This window comes from Lynx canadensis, chromosome D2 (assembly GCF_007474595.2).
Source record: "Lynx canadensis isolate LIC74 chromosome D2, mLynCan4.pri.v2, whole genome shotgun sequence".
In the NCBI taxonomy this organism is placed as follows: domain Eukaryota; kingdom Metazoa; phylum Chordata; class Mammalia; order Carnivora; family Felidae; genus Lynx; species Lynx canadensis.
Genome location: NC_044313.2, coordinates 12,043,922 through 12,059,550, shown reverse-complemented (window position 1 = coordinate 12,059,550; position 15,629 = coordinate 12,043,922). Strand labels below are relative to the sequence as shown.

At 51.8% G+C, this 15,629-nt stretch overlaps 1 protein-coding gene across 1 annotated transcript in view; it reads left to right on the top strand.

Annotated features, from left to right (window-relative positions):
* The window catches only part of GRK5 (G protein-coupled receptor kinase 5), a 216,070-nt gene that overhangs the window by 86,715 nt on the left and 113,726 nt on the right, over positions 1 to 15,629 (top strand). Inside the window, exon 2 of the mRNA XM_030333985.1 lies at positions 11,646 to 11,741. Coding sequence (XP_030189845.1) covers positions 11,646 to 11,741 — 96 coding nt within the window. The remainder of the gene's footprint in view (positions 1 to 11,645; positions 11,742 to 15,629) is intronic.

Sequence of the window (15,629 nt, the reverse complement as noted above, 5' to 3'; positions counted from 1 at the left end):
AGGAGGCATCTAGAAACTTCACAGAGGAGGGCGCCCTGAGGCAGAGACCACGCAAGTGCTGCGGGGCCCAGCTGGGTCCTATAATTGGAAGTTGCCTTGTTCGGGGCTGGATGAAAAGAGACTTTGAACCAGTGAGATGCTGCACACCTGCCTCATCAGCTTCAGCCGGGGGGCCGCTCTGGTGGTGGCAAAGGCGGCCGAGCCCGGCTGGATGGGACAGAAATATCAGTGCTGGGAGGGCAAGGGTAGGAGGCAGCAGACGCAGGGGTAACCTACCTTATCAGAAAAACCGGCCTCCTCCGCTTTGCCCGTGGCCTCTGAGAACACTCCCAGCCTCCCCGTGGCGGCATTTTCTGGAAAGCCATTCCTGCTGGCAGTGCTTTGGAAACCGAGTCTTGAAAGCTCACCTGGGTAGAAAGGACTTGAACAGATTCTTTAGCCCCACAGACGTCACAGGCGAAATTGTAACACTACCTTCCACTTGACTGGCCAAGAGTGGGTGAGTCATCGGCCTCTTGTGCTGGGAACACAGAGAGAGATCCTTCCCACGTACAGTCACCAGGATACTCGAGAGCTTCCCAGACCTTGATCAAAGTGCGTCGAGAGAGGCTCCTCCACTTTTCATGCTCCCCGCACCCCCTAAGTGTTGTAAAGACCTGCTTTACCACATAATTTGGATTTCTAATAGGTTTAGTCCCTTGCGTTAGCATAATGCTGACTTTTTCCGAGCCTTGTGGCCCCCAGCAGCCCACAGGCCATCCGCTGGAGGGAAGACCTTGTGGCAGCAGGAGGAAGAAGGGGCCCCAGTGGGAATCCGGGGGCTCCTGAAGCCTGCGCCCCTTCCCATCACGGCCCGTGCCTTCAACCGGCAGCACCCAAATGTTCTAGAAGTGAGGGTGGTTGCTTCTGTGGTCTTGTCCAGCCCGCCTTTGGTGATGTCTGGCACTGCTGCCGTGGGGGCTTCTGTTCCGAACATTCGAGCCCGAGCCCCAGGGAGGTCTGCTGCTTGGCAAGCCTGCCTTCTTGCCCCGGGGCCTTCCTCCCGCAAGGGCCAGAACTGAGTGGATTGTGCAGAGTCTAGGCTGGCCCATGACCTGTGGCCGGGACTTTAGAATCAGGGTTCTGGGGGCACCTGAGTGGCTCGGTCAGTTAAGCGTCTGACTTCGGCTCAGGTCATGATCTCACGGCCTGATCTCACGGCTGGCGAGTTCGAGCCCTGCATCAGGCTCTGTGCTTACGGCTCAAAGCCTGGAGCCTGCTTCAGATTCTGCGTCTTCCTCTCTCTCTGCCCCTATCCCACTCATGCTCTGTTTCTCTCTCTCTCAAAAATAAATAAACATTAAAAGAATCAGGGTTCTGGGAGGCAGGTGGTGAGCCAGGCCAGGGGGACCTAAGGACTCGGGGTCCTTGACAGCTACAATACATTTCTTTCTTTTTTTTTTGAATTTTAATTTTATTTTTTATTTTTTAAAATTTACATCCAAATTAGTTAGCATCTAGTACAACAATGATTTCAGGAGTAGATTCCTTAGTGCCCCTTCCCCATTTAGCCCATCCCCCCTCCCACAACCCCTCCAGCAACCCTCTGTTTGTTCTCCATATTTATGAGTCTCTTCTGTTTTGTCCCCCTCCCTGTTTTTATATTATTTTTGTTTTCCTTCCCTTATGTTCATCTGTTTTGTCTCTTAAAGTCCTCATAGGAGTGAAGTCATATGATTTTGTCTTTCTCTGACTAATTTCACTTAGCAGAATACCCTCCAGTTCCAACCACGTAGTTGCAAATGGCAAGATTTCGTTCTTTTTGATTGCCGAGTAATACTCCATTGTATATATATACCACATCTTCTTTATCCATTCATCCATCGATGGACATTTGGGCTCTTTCCATACTTTGGCTATTGTCGATAGTGCTGCTATAAACATGGGGGTGCATGTGTCCCTTCGAAACAGCACACCCATATCCCATGGATAAATGCCTAGTAGTGCAATTGCTGGGTCGTAGGGTAGTTCTATTTTTAGTTTTTTTGAGGAACCTCCATGCCGTTTTCCAGAGTGGCTGCACCAGCTTGCATTCCCAGACAGCTACAATACATTTCTGATACTAACTACCCCAGAGTTTTAGCACAGACTGCACAGATGAAGGGCACAGTCCCAGAGACTGACCTCCCTTCAGACCCCAGCAGCAAGTTTGGGGGTCCCGGGCTGCACGCACTTCTGACCGGCAGGCTACAAATTCAGGGATTCTCTCACCCCCTCAGGCTGATAATTCACTAGAATGACTCACAGACCTCAGATCACTTTACTTACAATGTTGTTAGAGCAAAAGGACACATCCAAACCAGCAAACGTGAGAGATGCATAGGGCAAGGTCTGCAGCAGACACATCACTTTCCCGGCAGCAGCCGGCAGATTCACCTGAGCCTGGCGCCTAGAGCTTTTACCGGGGGTTTCATTACTTAGGCGGGAGTGATGGAATCGTTGGCCATGGGGTTGAGCCCAATCTCCAGTTGCTCATCTCTCCCTGGATAGTATCACCAGGCTCAGAACCTACCCGATCATATGGTTGGTCATTCTGGCAAGGTCAGCCCCACCTTGAGCCATCTTGTTAGCATAGACTCTGGTATGGTTTTGGGGGCCCCGCATGAATAAAAATGCCATTCTGTCACTTGGAAAATTCCAAGGACTTAGAGGTCACCATCCAGGAACCAGAGACAAAGGCCAAATTCTTCATTGTACACCAGTGGCCAGCTGGGCCTGTGCAAGGGGGTGAGTGAGCCTGGTATGGTCTGCAGAGGGGCAGCTGGTGGAGTGAGGGGCAGACACCCCAGCCCCAGCTTCTCCATGTCTCCATGGCCTTCTTATTCTCAAAACCCAGCTGCTCTTGGCTGCCTTTCCTTGGATTCTTAGAGGCCCCCATGATCCTGGTAACAATCCCCTTTGCAGGTCAACTCAAATGAGTCTCTCTTCCTGCTAACCTTGGCTGGAACTGTATTCACCAATACTGTTTTTCGATTTGAGTTGACAAGTCTTTCCTAGAGGAACATACTCTGTGGGAAAATATTCTCCCTCCTCAGAGCCCTCGAAACACGTCAGGTCCTCTGTGGACCCCGGCAAGCCCGTCTCCAGAGGTGGTTCACTCCTCTCTGGGATCCGTAGAACAATCAAGGTCCAGAGGCTGTCAGAATGCAGAGGCATGTGGTAGGGGAAGTGTGTACTTACTGTTGGTACAGGAGGGGTTTGTGGGGGGTCCTGTCCAGCTTGTTAGGAGCCAGGCCAGGGCCTGGGGGCATGGAATAAGGTTCCTTGAGACTGGCTCCCCCACCTGGACCCTTATGGGCCAGCACCGAGCACGTTGGAAACAGGAGGGCCCTTGTACAGTTTGCCTCTCGCCCTGGCTGGTGGCCTGGTAAGTGGCTTAAGCTGATTCAAGTCAGGCAGGTTGCAGGGACCTCGGTGCTTGTCAGGCAGATCCCAGGATCACTGAATATGGGGGCTGGGAGGAACACTTTTGGTGGTTTGTCCCAACTTTGCTGTGTCTCTTCAAATCCTTTTTTAGAGAGAGAAATTCCCAGAGAGAGTGGTTCCATCTCCCATTTCCCATGTGATGTTCAGGGACTTTCTCTGAATTTAGGGCAGTGGTTCTCAAGCTTGACTGAGCATCAGAATCACCTGGAGGGCTCATTAACACACAGGCTGCTGGGTGCACTCCCAGAGTTTCTGAGTCAATAGGTCTAGGGTGGGGCCCGAGAATCTGCATTTCTAACAAATTCTCCAGTGATGCTGATGCTGCCAGTCCAAGAGCCACACTCAACCTCAGATTCAAGGGCATGAAGGAAGGTTTTTCCACCAAATGCATGGAAGCTTCCCCTGATGAACTGCTCGTTGGTCAGCAGGGAAGAGAGAACTTTAGACCGAGAGTCCGGCACCTGGCTCCTGGCTCAGGTTGTGACACGGCCGCTTGAGTGATTTAAGGCAAGGTTTTTGCCTCTCTGAGACTATTTTCTCACCTGCAAAAGGGGTTCCATAGCAGGACCTGCCTCATGGACTCGATGTGAGAATTAAGTGCGATGATGTCATAGCTGATTGTCCCCTGACCCCAAGAGCACAGGAAGTGTCACGTTGCTTCATTTTCTGGATCAAATATATCATACCATAAGGTTAATGAGAATTCCAGGGCCAGTTGTTTTGCAGAGGTCTGTCCCACTTCCTTCCAAGGATGGGAAGAGATGCTCCAGGGCCCGAAGGAGTCCAGCCAACGAGATCACAGACCATCGGGGTCACTGCCGCCGCTGGTTTTGTCAGTGTCCTTCGGAGGAGGAGCCTCTGCTGGCAGTTCCACTCGGCTGTGCCTGTCTGGCCACAGGGCTGGAGGCTCCTCTTTGCTCAGAAGCTGTCATCGCTGGGATCCAGCTGCCACAGAGCCAGAGCCCTCCCCCCCCCCCCCCCCCCCCCCCCCCGGAGTAGACATGGGTCCACCTTGCTCTGCCCCCTCTCGTTCTCAGTGCTGTCTTCTCTCAGTCCTCTCCTCTGCACAAATACCTCCCTCTGGCACAGTACAAGCAACAAGAATAACAGTAAGCTAGTTTCTTCCCCCATAGTGACAGCTCTCTTGTGGCAGTTTATTTGGGGTGATCCTTTTATTGTTCCCTGGGGGTATCCATGGGAGCACAAGAAATGAGTGCGTGGCCCATGCTTAAGACATGGGAGCCACTATTACTTTGCCTTTTGTTCCCAAGTCCCACACTCCACTCCCTGCTAAGACTTGCCCTCCTGCCAGAGGAGCCCCCCAGCCCTCTCTGTTGGCTGCCTCTCTCCTGCCCTGCCACCCCCTTATCACACTTCCCTTAGCTGCACCCCCCCCCCCCCCCCGGGTACACCTGTGTGAGGCCATTGCTGGCAATGGAGGGGGACGCTAGGGACTAGAGAAAGCAGCAATGATTTGCTAAGCAATTTCCTTCCTGCAAGCTGCCCCCTCCCTCCTATGGGGCCAGTTGGGGGTGAGGTCCAGAGTCAGAGAAGACTCCCATCTTCCCATTGCCCACCTTTCTCCAGGCTTTGCCTTGAGAAAAGGCAAAACTCTTTCCCGTTCCAGGATCAAGACCTGCCATCTTGATCCTTTGGTGCTTTTCCTCAGAACCGTGGGCTGGCAGACTTCAGCCCATGTCCCCCAGCATCTTGGCCTCTTCCCCTTCCTGTCTGGCCCCCTGGTCCCTGTTGCTGCCATCCCCTTCCCGGCTGGAGCTGCTCCCCACCGCTCCCCCCCCCCCCCCCGCCTGCCAGGCCACCCCCATGGTCTCTGCTCTTTGAAGCCTGGAATGAACTGGATGTCCCTGAGGGCAGGGACCATGTCCAGTTCACTGATTGTTTCCGGCACATGAAAGATAAACTATGAGCAGCAGTGGGTCAGATGGTAAAGCAAATAAAACCCAAAGCTGCTCAAGACAGGAAATGGCTGGGAGTTCATTCACTGATCCCATTAATTCCTCTCCCTGAGCCTCTGGCTTCTCATCTGTGAAATGGGGCTAATGCCACCTTAGTGAACACCAAACATACAGAACCCAGTTCAGTGCTAACCTCAGACTGCTGGGGGTAGGGTGGGGTGGACATTGTCATTTATTCCGGCAAACATTCATTTACCCAGTCAGTCATCCTAACTTAATGAAAGCTGGTGATTAACCAGGCATTGTGTTAGGTGCCCCACCCCCCGGAGGGACACTGAATAGGTCTGGGCCAAACTGGGAGTAGGCTGTAGGCCTGGCAAGTTGGGGGGCGGGGAGTCTTCCTCTCAAGGGCAGCCCTGGAAGGGACAACTGGCTGGGGCTTGAAGAAAGAGCGGGCTTCAGTAGGTGGAGGGGTCAGGAACTTCTCCTGTGGGGTCATGGGGGAGAGGATGATGCATGCAGAGATCACAGGGGCAACGCTTGCATCTGCTTGGCAAATACTGTTTGCATATCCACAGTGGGCCAAGGAGGGAGCAACAGAGAGCAGAGAAACCAAGGTCTCTGCCACCATGGTCTTCCTTCAAACAGGGAGACTAAGGATTGGCAAGTAAATCACTAAATAGGAAGATGTCAGGTACTGGTAAGAGCTGGGGCTGGTCCTGGAAATCTGGTAGTAACTTCACACATACAGGTTGGACCCGTCAGTGAAAATGTGCTTAATGTGTTGGGAGAACAAGTGAATCTGTTGGGACAGATAAGTGAATCTGTCAGCTGATGAGTGTGTGCAAGAGAGACAGGCTGCCCAACTGACCAGGGCCTCCCAAACACAGTTTAATGGCAGTGGTGAAGGCAGAGAACGGGCCCCACTTCAGCTACTGAGGTCAGAGAAGGCCCTCCTGGATGGCCATACGGTGCACAGGAAGTCTTGAAGCCGAATGCCTGCGTTAAGACTTGAAGCATGGATGAAAGTCATTTACACAGGTAGGCAGGAGATGTTACTGCCAGAAGGAACAGTGAGTGCAAAGGTCCTGAGAGCAATGGCAGGGAGAGAAATAAAGCTTGGAAAGACTGTGACCACATGGTGAAGGGCTTTGAAACTGGTCAAGGAGAACGGATGAGCAGTGGTTGATGGGCAGGCCTGGGAACTGGCCATCCCAGCTGCTGGGGCCTGGCTGGGCCCTGAGTAGTGGAGAGGTGGTGGCCTTAGCTCCCTGTAGGCCTGACATCCTCCCAAGCAGGGAGGTGGGCCTGGGGCAGCTGGGGTCACAGGGCCAGGACACGCAAGGAACTTCTGCAGCAGGGTGTTGGGCCTCACCACCTCAGGGTCCTGAGAGACAGTCAGGTCTGACTGAAACAATAGAGTATTGACACTTCAGTCATCAAATATGTCATCTAATAACCCAGCAGCACACGTAAGAGCTAACTATTTGTCTGGAAGTGGCGACCTCTTTGGGTTATGGAGGGGCAGGGTTTGTGTCCAAGGAACTGGAGGCCAGGTGAGTTCAGGATCCCAGTGGCCATTTAGGGGGACACCCCTAATGACCAGAGCGTCCCTGGATTAGTTTCCTTTCGCCGCTGTAACAAATACCACAAACCCAATGGATTAAAAGAACACAAATTAATGAGTTACATTTCAGGAGGTCAGAAGTCTGACATGGGTCTTACTGGGTTAAAACTAGGGTGTGGGCAGGGCTCCGTTCTTTCTGGAGGCTCCCAGGGAGAATCTGTTTTCTTGCCTTTTGTGGTTTCTAGAGGCCACCCGCCTTCTCGTGGCCCCTTCCGTCTTCAAAGCCGGCAGTGGCTTTTCTGGTCTTCCTCACACAGCATGGCTCTAAACTGACTCTTCTTCCCCATCTTCCACATGTAAGGACTCTAACCATTACACTGGGTCCACCGAGACCACCTGAGATAATGTTCCCGCTGTTATCCTTAATTCCATCTGTAATATTCGTTCCCCTTTGTGGTATAAGCTAACATGTTCAGGTGACACTTTGGGGAGCATTATTCTGCCTACCACAGTCCCTGCCCTGTTCTGGGGGCTCCTACTCCTTAGGAGGAAAGGAGCCCCACATGGGCCGGAAAGTCTGCCCCCTTGGCCCGGGACAGCTCCCTGGGTGGTACCCCCTCCCTTCCTAACTCCAGCTTCAGCGACATGTTGCCCCAAACATGTCTCCCCCAAACCCTGCCCTTCTGAGTGCTGGTCCAAATGCTTGTTAAATAAAGCAGTGTGTCTTCACCTCAGCACTATTGACATTTTGGGGCAGATCGCTCCGTTGTGGGGGGCTGCCTCACGCATTATACAGTGCTCAACCACGTTCTTGGCCTCTGCCTACCTGATGCCAGTAGCACCCCCACCCCAGCTGTGACGACCAAAAATATCTCTAGACATTGCCGGTTGTCCCCCAGAGGACAAAGTTGTCCCCCCGTGTCGAGCCACTGAAATAAAGACTTTGATGTCTGTCTTCCTTGCTAGGTTGGAAGCCCCAAGATGGTGACACCCTGTGTCTCTTGTCCCAGCTCCTTCTAGTAGATGCTCAACATATATTGGTTGAGTGAATGAATGAGTCTGGGTTAATGTTCCTAATGGTTCAGTTAATCCGTAAGAACTATGCACACACACACACACACACACACACACACACACGTATATGCATGTAAAATAGGCTCCTGGTTTCCATACACTGGCCACCTGAGAATCACCTGGCGGGGGGTAGGGGGATGGGCCTTTCCAGAAGTCACATCCCTGGGTTCTGATCACAGAGAGTTGGGAGACAGCCTGATGCAGTATAGCCTGGTGATCTGTACTGTCCAGAAGACTTCATCAGTTCTGCAGAAAAGTGGAACTACAATATGACCCAGTGATTCCACTCCTGAACATATACCCAAAAGAGTTAAAAGCAGGGACTCAGATATCCATAGCAGCACTGATCACAAAAGCCAAGTGGTGGGAACAACCCAAGTGTCCATCAGTAGATGAATGGTTGGTGGCGCCTGGGTGGCTCAGTTGGTTAAGCGTCTGACTTCAGCTCAGGTTGTGATCTCACAGTTTGTGGGTTTGAGCCCCATGTCAGGCTCTGTCCTGACAGCTCGGAGCCTGGAGTGTGCTTCGGATTCCGTGTCTCCTCTCTCTGCTCCTCCCCCACTCACGCTCTGTCTCTCTCTGTCTCTCAAAAATGTATGAATGTTAAAAAAATGGATGGAATGGATAAACCAAATGTGGTACCTACACACAATGGAATGTTATTTGGTCTTAAAAACTGAATGAAATCTGACACACGCCGCAACATGAACGAATCTCGTGTACATTACACTAAGTGCAATGAGCCAGTCACAAGTGGACATACTGTGTGATTTCACTGGAGGAGTGAAATTCACAGAGACAGAAAGTAGAATGGTGTCTGCCAGGGGCTGGGGGGAGGAGGGAGCTAGTGTTTAATAGGTCCCGAGTTCCAGTCTGGGGTGATGAAAGAGTTCTGGAGGTGGATGGTGGTGATGGCTGCATAACAGTGTGAATGTATCCGTGCCATTGGACCGTATACCTGATCATGGGTAAGATGGCACATTTCATGTTGTGTATACTTTATCGTACACACACAAATGTGCTTTCTTCCAGCCAGATCTGGGAGCGAGTAGTGCAAGAATAGGAAAGGACAAGGACTTAGTTCTTGTTCTAATGGCCCCTTTTGACCTCCCAGCCTGGTGGGGGCTGAGACGGGAGCATCTGACTTTGCTGATGTCTCCAGAGGGCGGCCCTTTTCTAGGGGATGCACATTTTAATCCCTACAGAGGCCAAGCAGGCCACACGGCCTGTCCACGGGAGCAGCTGTTCCCTAGCTCTAACCCATTCTTGCCATGTGGGATGCTTCGTTATGGAGAGAAATCTGAAATCTGGATTTGCATGTGAAGTCTCCTCGTGGTTTGAAATCTTGACAACTGGTTCAGTGAACAGCAAACAAACAAGCCACGTGTGGGTCAAGCAGAACAAGTCTGCAGGTGTCTGGGGTGACGTCTTTTCTCAGAGCTTGCAAGCTTGGGCCCCGGCTAGAGAGATCCCCTTTCCTGCTCCTCTTACTCGATGCTGCATCACTTCTGTGGTCTGACCCCAGCAATTTTTTTTTATCCCTGAGAATTTCCCTGGCTTTCAATGTACCCCAAAGGGAGGTTTACAGACAGAAGGGTGAGGGTGAGTGCCTGGGGTCCAGAGTCTACTCAAGTTGGGGCCTTGGCTCTGCTATTAATAAGCCAGTAAAGAAAGCCACTTGCTTCTTTCTTCCCCATGCCTCAGTTTCCTTATTTGTCAGGGGGGAACAGTAATAGTCCTGCCTTGTAGATTTAGAGTAAGGACTGCAGAGAGTCCAGGGAAGGGCCCCGGGGAAGGACTCTGCAGTGTGCGCACATGTGTGTTGACCCTGGTTAGAGGAAAGAGCAAGTGTGGAGTCAGATGGGCCATCAGCCGGCGAGTTGCTCAACCTTGGATATTTGTTTCTTCATCTGTGACGTGGCTCACAGTGATCTCTTCCTCAACGAGACATTCTGAGGATTACACAAGATAATGTTCAAATGGTGCCTGGCCACAGCAAATGCCCAATGTACACTTGTTCTGTCCTGTAGAGTCTGAGGCCTTTGCCCTCTGCAGAGGCTTGAGAGGAAAAGAAGACAGGACAAGCAGAGAGCAGAGAAAGGACACCCCCACCCCCATCAGCTCCCTCTCCTATTTCCCAGCCCCCAGGGTGGGGGTCCTGGTCCCAGCCTCAGAAGCCAACCCACTTGCTAATGGGGAACCCGGCCTTAGCTTTCCAGGGCAGCAGGGTTGACAGTTGGGGATCCCCACTCCTTGAGACCAGCTCCCTGCCAGCCCTGGGGCACATACTGGGCCTGGGTGGGCACAAGCTAAGCCCTTCTGTATCCCTTGGTTTGCTGGTTGGAGAGGGGGGCCCAGGCACGCTCTGGAAGGGTTAAAGGTTGGAGGTGCTGCACACCCAACCCAGAGCAAGGAGCAGGCCCAGGGTGCCGAGGCCCTACCCCAGATCCTGTGTCTCTAACTGGGCTCTAAAGTCCACAGGTGTTGGGGTATTGACTACATGGAGGAGGGTGAGAGGCCCTCAATATCCTAAAATACTGAGGGACCTAAAGAGCTATGTGATCTTTAGTGATGTGGTATCTAAGGCCACTCTGGAGGTGGATGGTGGGTAATGGCATCTCAGTCCCTGAAAGGTCCTGGCCACTAGACACAGAGGGGCCTCCAGGTCTGAGGCTCAAATGCCGGTGGGCTCAGGAACACAGGCCAGAGTTGGTGCCTCCCCTTGCTGTTTGTACACCTGAGCGTTCGGACATCTGTCCACTGTCCCTTGGATAAGACTAGTGTGGTTGGTGGGAATGCCCTGAGTGTGTACCTTACTCAGCTCCACGTGTTTATTGCATGTTCATTACGTGTGCATGTTCATTGTGTGTGCAGATTCATTGCACGTGTGCTCATCATGCGTACACGTCCATCACACGTATCCCTAGCATGTGCATGTTCGTCGCACATGCACACAGAGGAGGATGCGAGGCAGGATGGGGCCCTTCAGGAGTCCTTCCAGCCTTGAGTATACATCCTCTGAGACCCTGGGGTTTGTGGGGGAGGGAGAAGAAGGGAGTACACAAGACAAGTGGAAATTGAAGTCCTTGTTCCCAACATCTGGCCTCCAGTTGGGGAATGGGACTCTCCACAGGAAACAAGAGGACAAAAGGAGGCAGTGAGGCGGCTGCAGTCCACTCACTTGTGGATCCATTCCGCAAGGACTTCCCAAGCCCGAAGGCAATATTAAGTCCAGCCGGCCTGGCCCCTGCTGTGGGAAGGTTGGGGTCTAGTCTGACGCCAGAGACTGGGCACCCAGGGGGCCTGAAGAGCAGGGGAAGATGTGGAGAAAGAACAGGGCAACTGGTGTGGGTTCAGGCACGGATGACTGGAGGGGCTCGTCTGCTCCTGCTGCTTGAGGAGCCCGGCCCAACTGTGTGGGGAGAACACACAGGCTTGATGCTGGCCAGGAGGGAGTGTGTGTGCCTGGGGGGTTTGGGGTGTGCCACTGACTTGACCTTGAGCCCCCTGGCTGTCTCCCGGCCCCTGGAGCTGGTGGACAGGCTCGCTGGGATGGGAAACAGACTCTGGAGCCTTCCACAAGACCAACATGAGCTCGACATCTTTTCCCCCCATTTCTGCAGGGGGTGGAGGAAAGCGCAAGGGGAAAAGCAAGAAGTGGAAGGAAATCCTGAAGTTTCCTCACATCAGCCAGTGTGAAGACCTCCGAAGGACCATAGGTAAGCTGCCCTGCCTGGAGGGGGCATGGGAAGGGGCTGGGAGGGGAGCAAGGAGCCCACTTACAACCAAACCATTTGGACAGTGAGTCAAATACGAAACAATTAGTGTAGCAAAGTGATCCCAGATAGGAGCTCCAGGCTGACATCCTTGCTAATTGACGTAAAGATGGAACTAACACTCATTGACTCTTTGGTGTGTGCTGGGCAGGATTATCTCCCAATTACCCTTGGAGGCAAGTACTGTTTTGTTTTGTTTTTTACGTTTATGTATTTATTTTGAGAGGGGGGATAGTGGGGAGAGAGAGAGAGAGAAAGGGAGAGAGAATTCCAAGCAGGCTCCGTACTGTCAGCTTGGAGCCCAACACTGGGCTCAATCCCATGAACCATGAAATCGTGACATGAGCAAAATCAAGTCGGACACCCAACCAACTAAGGTACCCAGGCGCCCTGCAAGTACTGTTTTTTTTTTTTTACTCCATCTCTTGGGTGGGAAAACTGAGGTTCTGCAACCAGCCCAAAGTTGCACAGCTTGTAGGAGGGTGGTGGAGGTGGGCCAGGCCTGGCACTGAGCGCCCACATATAGCTTTCCACCCTTCTTTCCTGGAGACTGTGGGCTCTGCCCTCAGCAAGCAAAGCTTTGGGAATTGAGGGTGAGGCGAATGTCTAGGCTCCCTGTCCTCTTGCTGAGGATGTTGATGTGCTCACTGAGGGGCCACCCTGTTCAGTGGTAACAGCCCAGAACTCTTTATCCGGCACCCACACAGCAAAGCACCTCGAACAGCAGAGGGACCTTGTTTCTTAAGGGGCTGGCACAGCCAAGCTCACCAAATGAGGACACAGGGCTCCCACGGAGGAGGTGGGCATGGTGGGGCTCCTCCTTACTGGTGGGGGCCCTGGCCCTTCTCCCCTGTGTGCCCCATGTACACCAGCCCCTACTGCGTGAAGGCTTCTTATCTGCTCCTGTCTGTCGGAGCGCTTGTGGACGTGCTAACCACTGTTTATTAGACCGAGATCCATTGAATGCTGGATAGAGGATGGCCCTGTCACCCAGAACTCTGTGGGCCTTGCTGCTCTTGGGACTTCTGTCCAGGGCTGTGGGTGAACTGCCCAGTGCCTGCTATGAAATGTGAGGCCACTCAAAACCACTTAGCTTTTCCGAATGGCTTTTCCATGTGGCCTGGCCTCCACCAGTTCCCCAGGCTAGGCGGGACTTACATGGCCCCCCAGGGCTGCTCAGTCCTGGCCGCTTAGCCCACCCTCCAGATTCTTCTGCCTTGCTGTCACAGCAGATGACAACTGCTTGTTCTGTGTGCCCTGCATGCCCACCATGGAGGGAGGAGCTCGCTTAATTAGTGTTTATGAAATGAAAGGAAGCCACCTGTACCCGATGAAGACAGATGTGAGCAGGTGAAGAAGGTGGGGTGCTAATGCATGGGAAGTGTCCTCAAGATCTACCTCAGATCAGACCCCCACGGTGTTCTTAGGGTGAGTGGAGCTGGCCTCTAAGGGATCAGGGTCTCTGGGTCCAGACAGACTTGGGTTCAAATCTCACCCTCTCTACTGGCCCCCTGACGAGTCACTTAATCTGACTGAGCCTCTGTTTCCTCGGGTGAAAGAAATGATCATGAACCCACTCAGGTGAGACCATGTGTAAAGGGCTTCACTGGAGCTATCCTCAGGGGCCCAGGACATCTCCCTTAGCACTTCATCTTTCTTTCTGGGAGGCCCAGCAGCCATCACTCTGCTAGGTCCTTCCTGTGCTGGGGGTGCCACATTCACCCTTGATGTTCACCCTTTGGGGCACATGGGGCAGGGTGGGAGAGAAGATGGGCACATCTCCTGGGGCTGGGAGAGTTTTGCCAGTTAAACTCCAAGTGGCTTTCAGAGAGAAGACAGGAAGAGCTTATCTGGAGTTGGCTCATTATTTCCTGGGGCCATTTTGTTCTTCATGCTAATTTATGCTTGGAGAGAATAGGGCTGGGGTGGAGACCTCAGTTGCCATGGTTGTCATACCCCCTTGGGGAGACAAGCCCTCTCCTGTCCAGGGTGAGCAAGTTCACCGGAGACCAGAATGTCTTTCCTGGGTGCTGAGCCCAGTTTTCCTCAGTGGGCCCAAGGAGGGGCTCCCACTCATGCTTACAGCCAAAGGACTGATGCAAGAGACCTTTCTGGGGTGTTGATTTAGAGGAGAGAGCTTGAATAGGAGGTAAGAACCCCTGCCCTCAAAGTGGAGAGCTGTGCAGAGAGGCGGGGTCATTGTGTGAGAGCCAGGCTTATTTGGGAGGGGCCTTACCTGCAAAGCTTGTTCTTGGGAAGCCATTTGCTTCTCTGCTTTTGGGTAGACTGCCCACAGGTGGTGGTACCAGGAATGCCCTGTGGGGCACAGTCAGGCCCCAAGACCACTTCCTCAGAGAATTTATTTGTTTATTTATTTATTTATTTATTCATTTATTTATTTAAAAATAATTTATTGTCAAGTTAGCTAACATACAGTGTATACAGGGTAGTCTTGGCTTCAGGAGTAGATTCCCATGATTCATCACTTACATACACCACCCAGTGCTCATCCTAACAAGTGCCCTCCTCAATGCCCATCTCCCATTTTCCCCACCCCCCCCAACCCCCTGCCCCCATCAACCCTCAGTTTGTTCTCTGTATTTAAGAGTCTCTCATGGTTTGCCTCCCTCTCTGTTTGCCACTTATTTTTCCTTCCCTTCCCCTATGGTCTTCTGTTAAGTTTCTCAAATTCCACCTATGAGTGAAAACATATGATATCTGTCTTTTTCTGACTTATTTCACTCAGCATAATACCCTCCAGTTCCATCTATGTTGTTGCAAATGGCAAGAGTTCATTCTTTTTCATCACTGAGTAGTATTCCATTGTATATATATACCGTATCTTCTTTATCCATTCATCAGTTGATGGACATTTGGGCTCTTTCCATACTTTGGCTATCGTTGAAAGTGCTGGTATAAACACTTGGAAGCATGTGCCCCTTCGAATCAGCACTCCTGTATCCCTTGGATAAATTCCTAGTAGTGCTATTGCTGGGTCATAGGGTAGTTTTATTTTTAATTTTTTGAGGAACCTCCACACTGTTTTCCAGAGCAGCTGTACCAGTTTGCATTCCCACCAACAGTACAAGAGGGTTCCCGTTTCTCCACATCCTCACCAATATCTGTTGTTTCCTGAGTCGTTCATTTTAGCCACTCTAAAGTGTGAGGTGGTATCTCATTGTGGTTTTGATTTGTATTTCCCTGATGAGGAGTGATGTTGAACGTCTTTTCATGTGTCGGTTGACCATCTGGATGTCTTCTTCGGAAAAGTGTCTGTTCATGTCTTCCTCAGAGAATTTAAATTACCCCCCTGGCCAGGGTCTTTCAGAGCGCACTGTTCTCTTCTGTGAGGGTACCCTGCCTCAGCTGTGGTTTGCTGTCTGCTCACCCCAAGTGGGAAAGGCTCTTTGGGAAGGATCTTTTAAATTCTCTACTGTGTACCTGGTGCCTGGAGGCTCACAGCAGACAGCTGGGTGGCTGAATGAGCAAAGGAAAGGATGAAGGGGCATAACAACCAACTTATACAGTGTTTCCAATAAATGGAAGAGCATTGAAAGCCATGTAAAGGGCATTCCTGCCATGCAGGTTAAAGAAACCTGAGTATTCTCTATATTTGAGTCATGTGTTGCTTAAAAATATAAAACATATAAGTATGAAATACAGGACTTCTGGTTCCAGACACGATAGAAGAGATGTATTGTCCCTGGCCCTCCCACCAAGGACAGGCCAAAGCTCTGGACATTACGTACGAAACAAATATAGGAAAATTCTGAAAAGTGGAGACAAGAAGGCAGACTGGCTGGGGGCCCGGGAATGTAAAGAATGACCTGA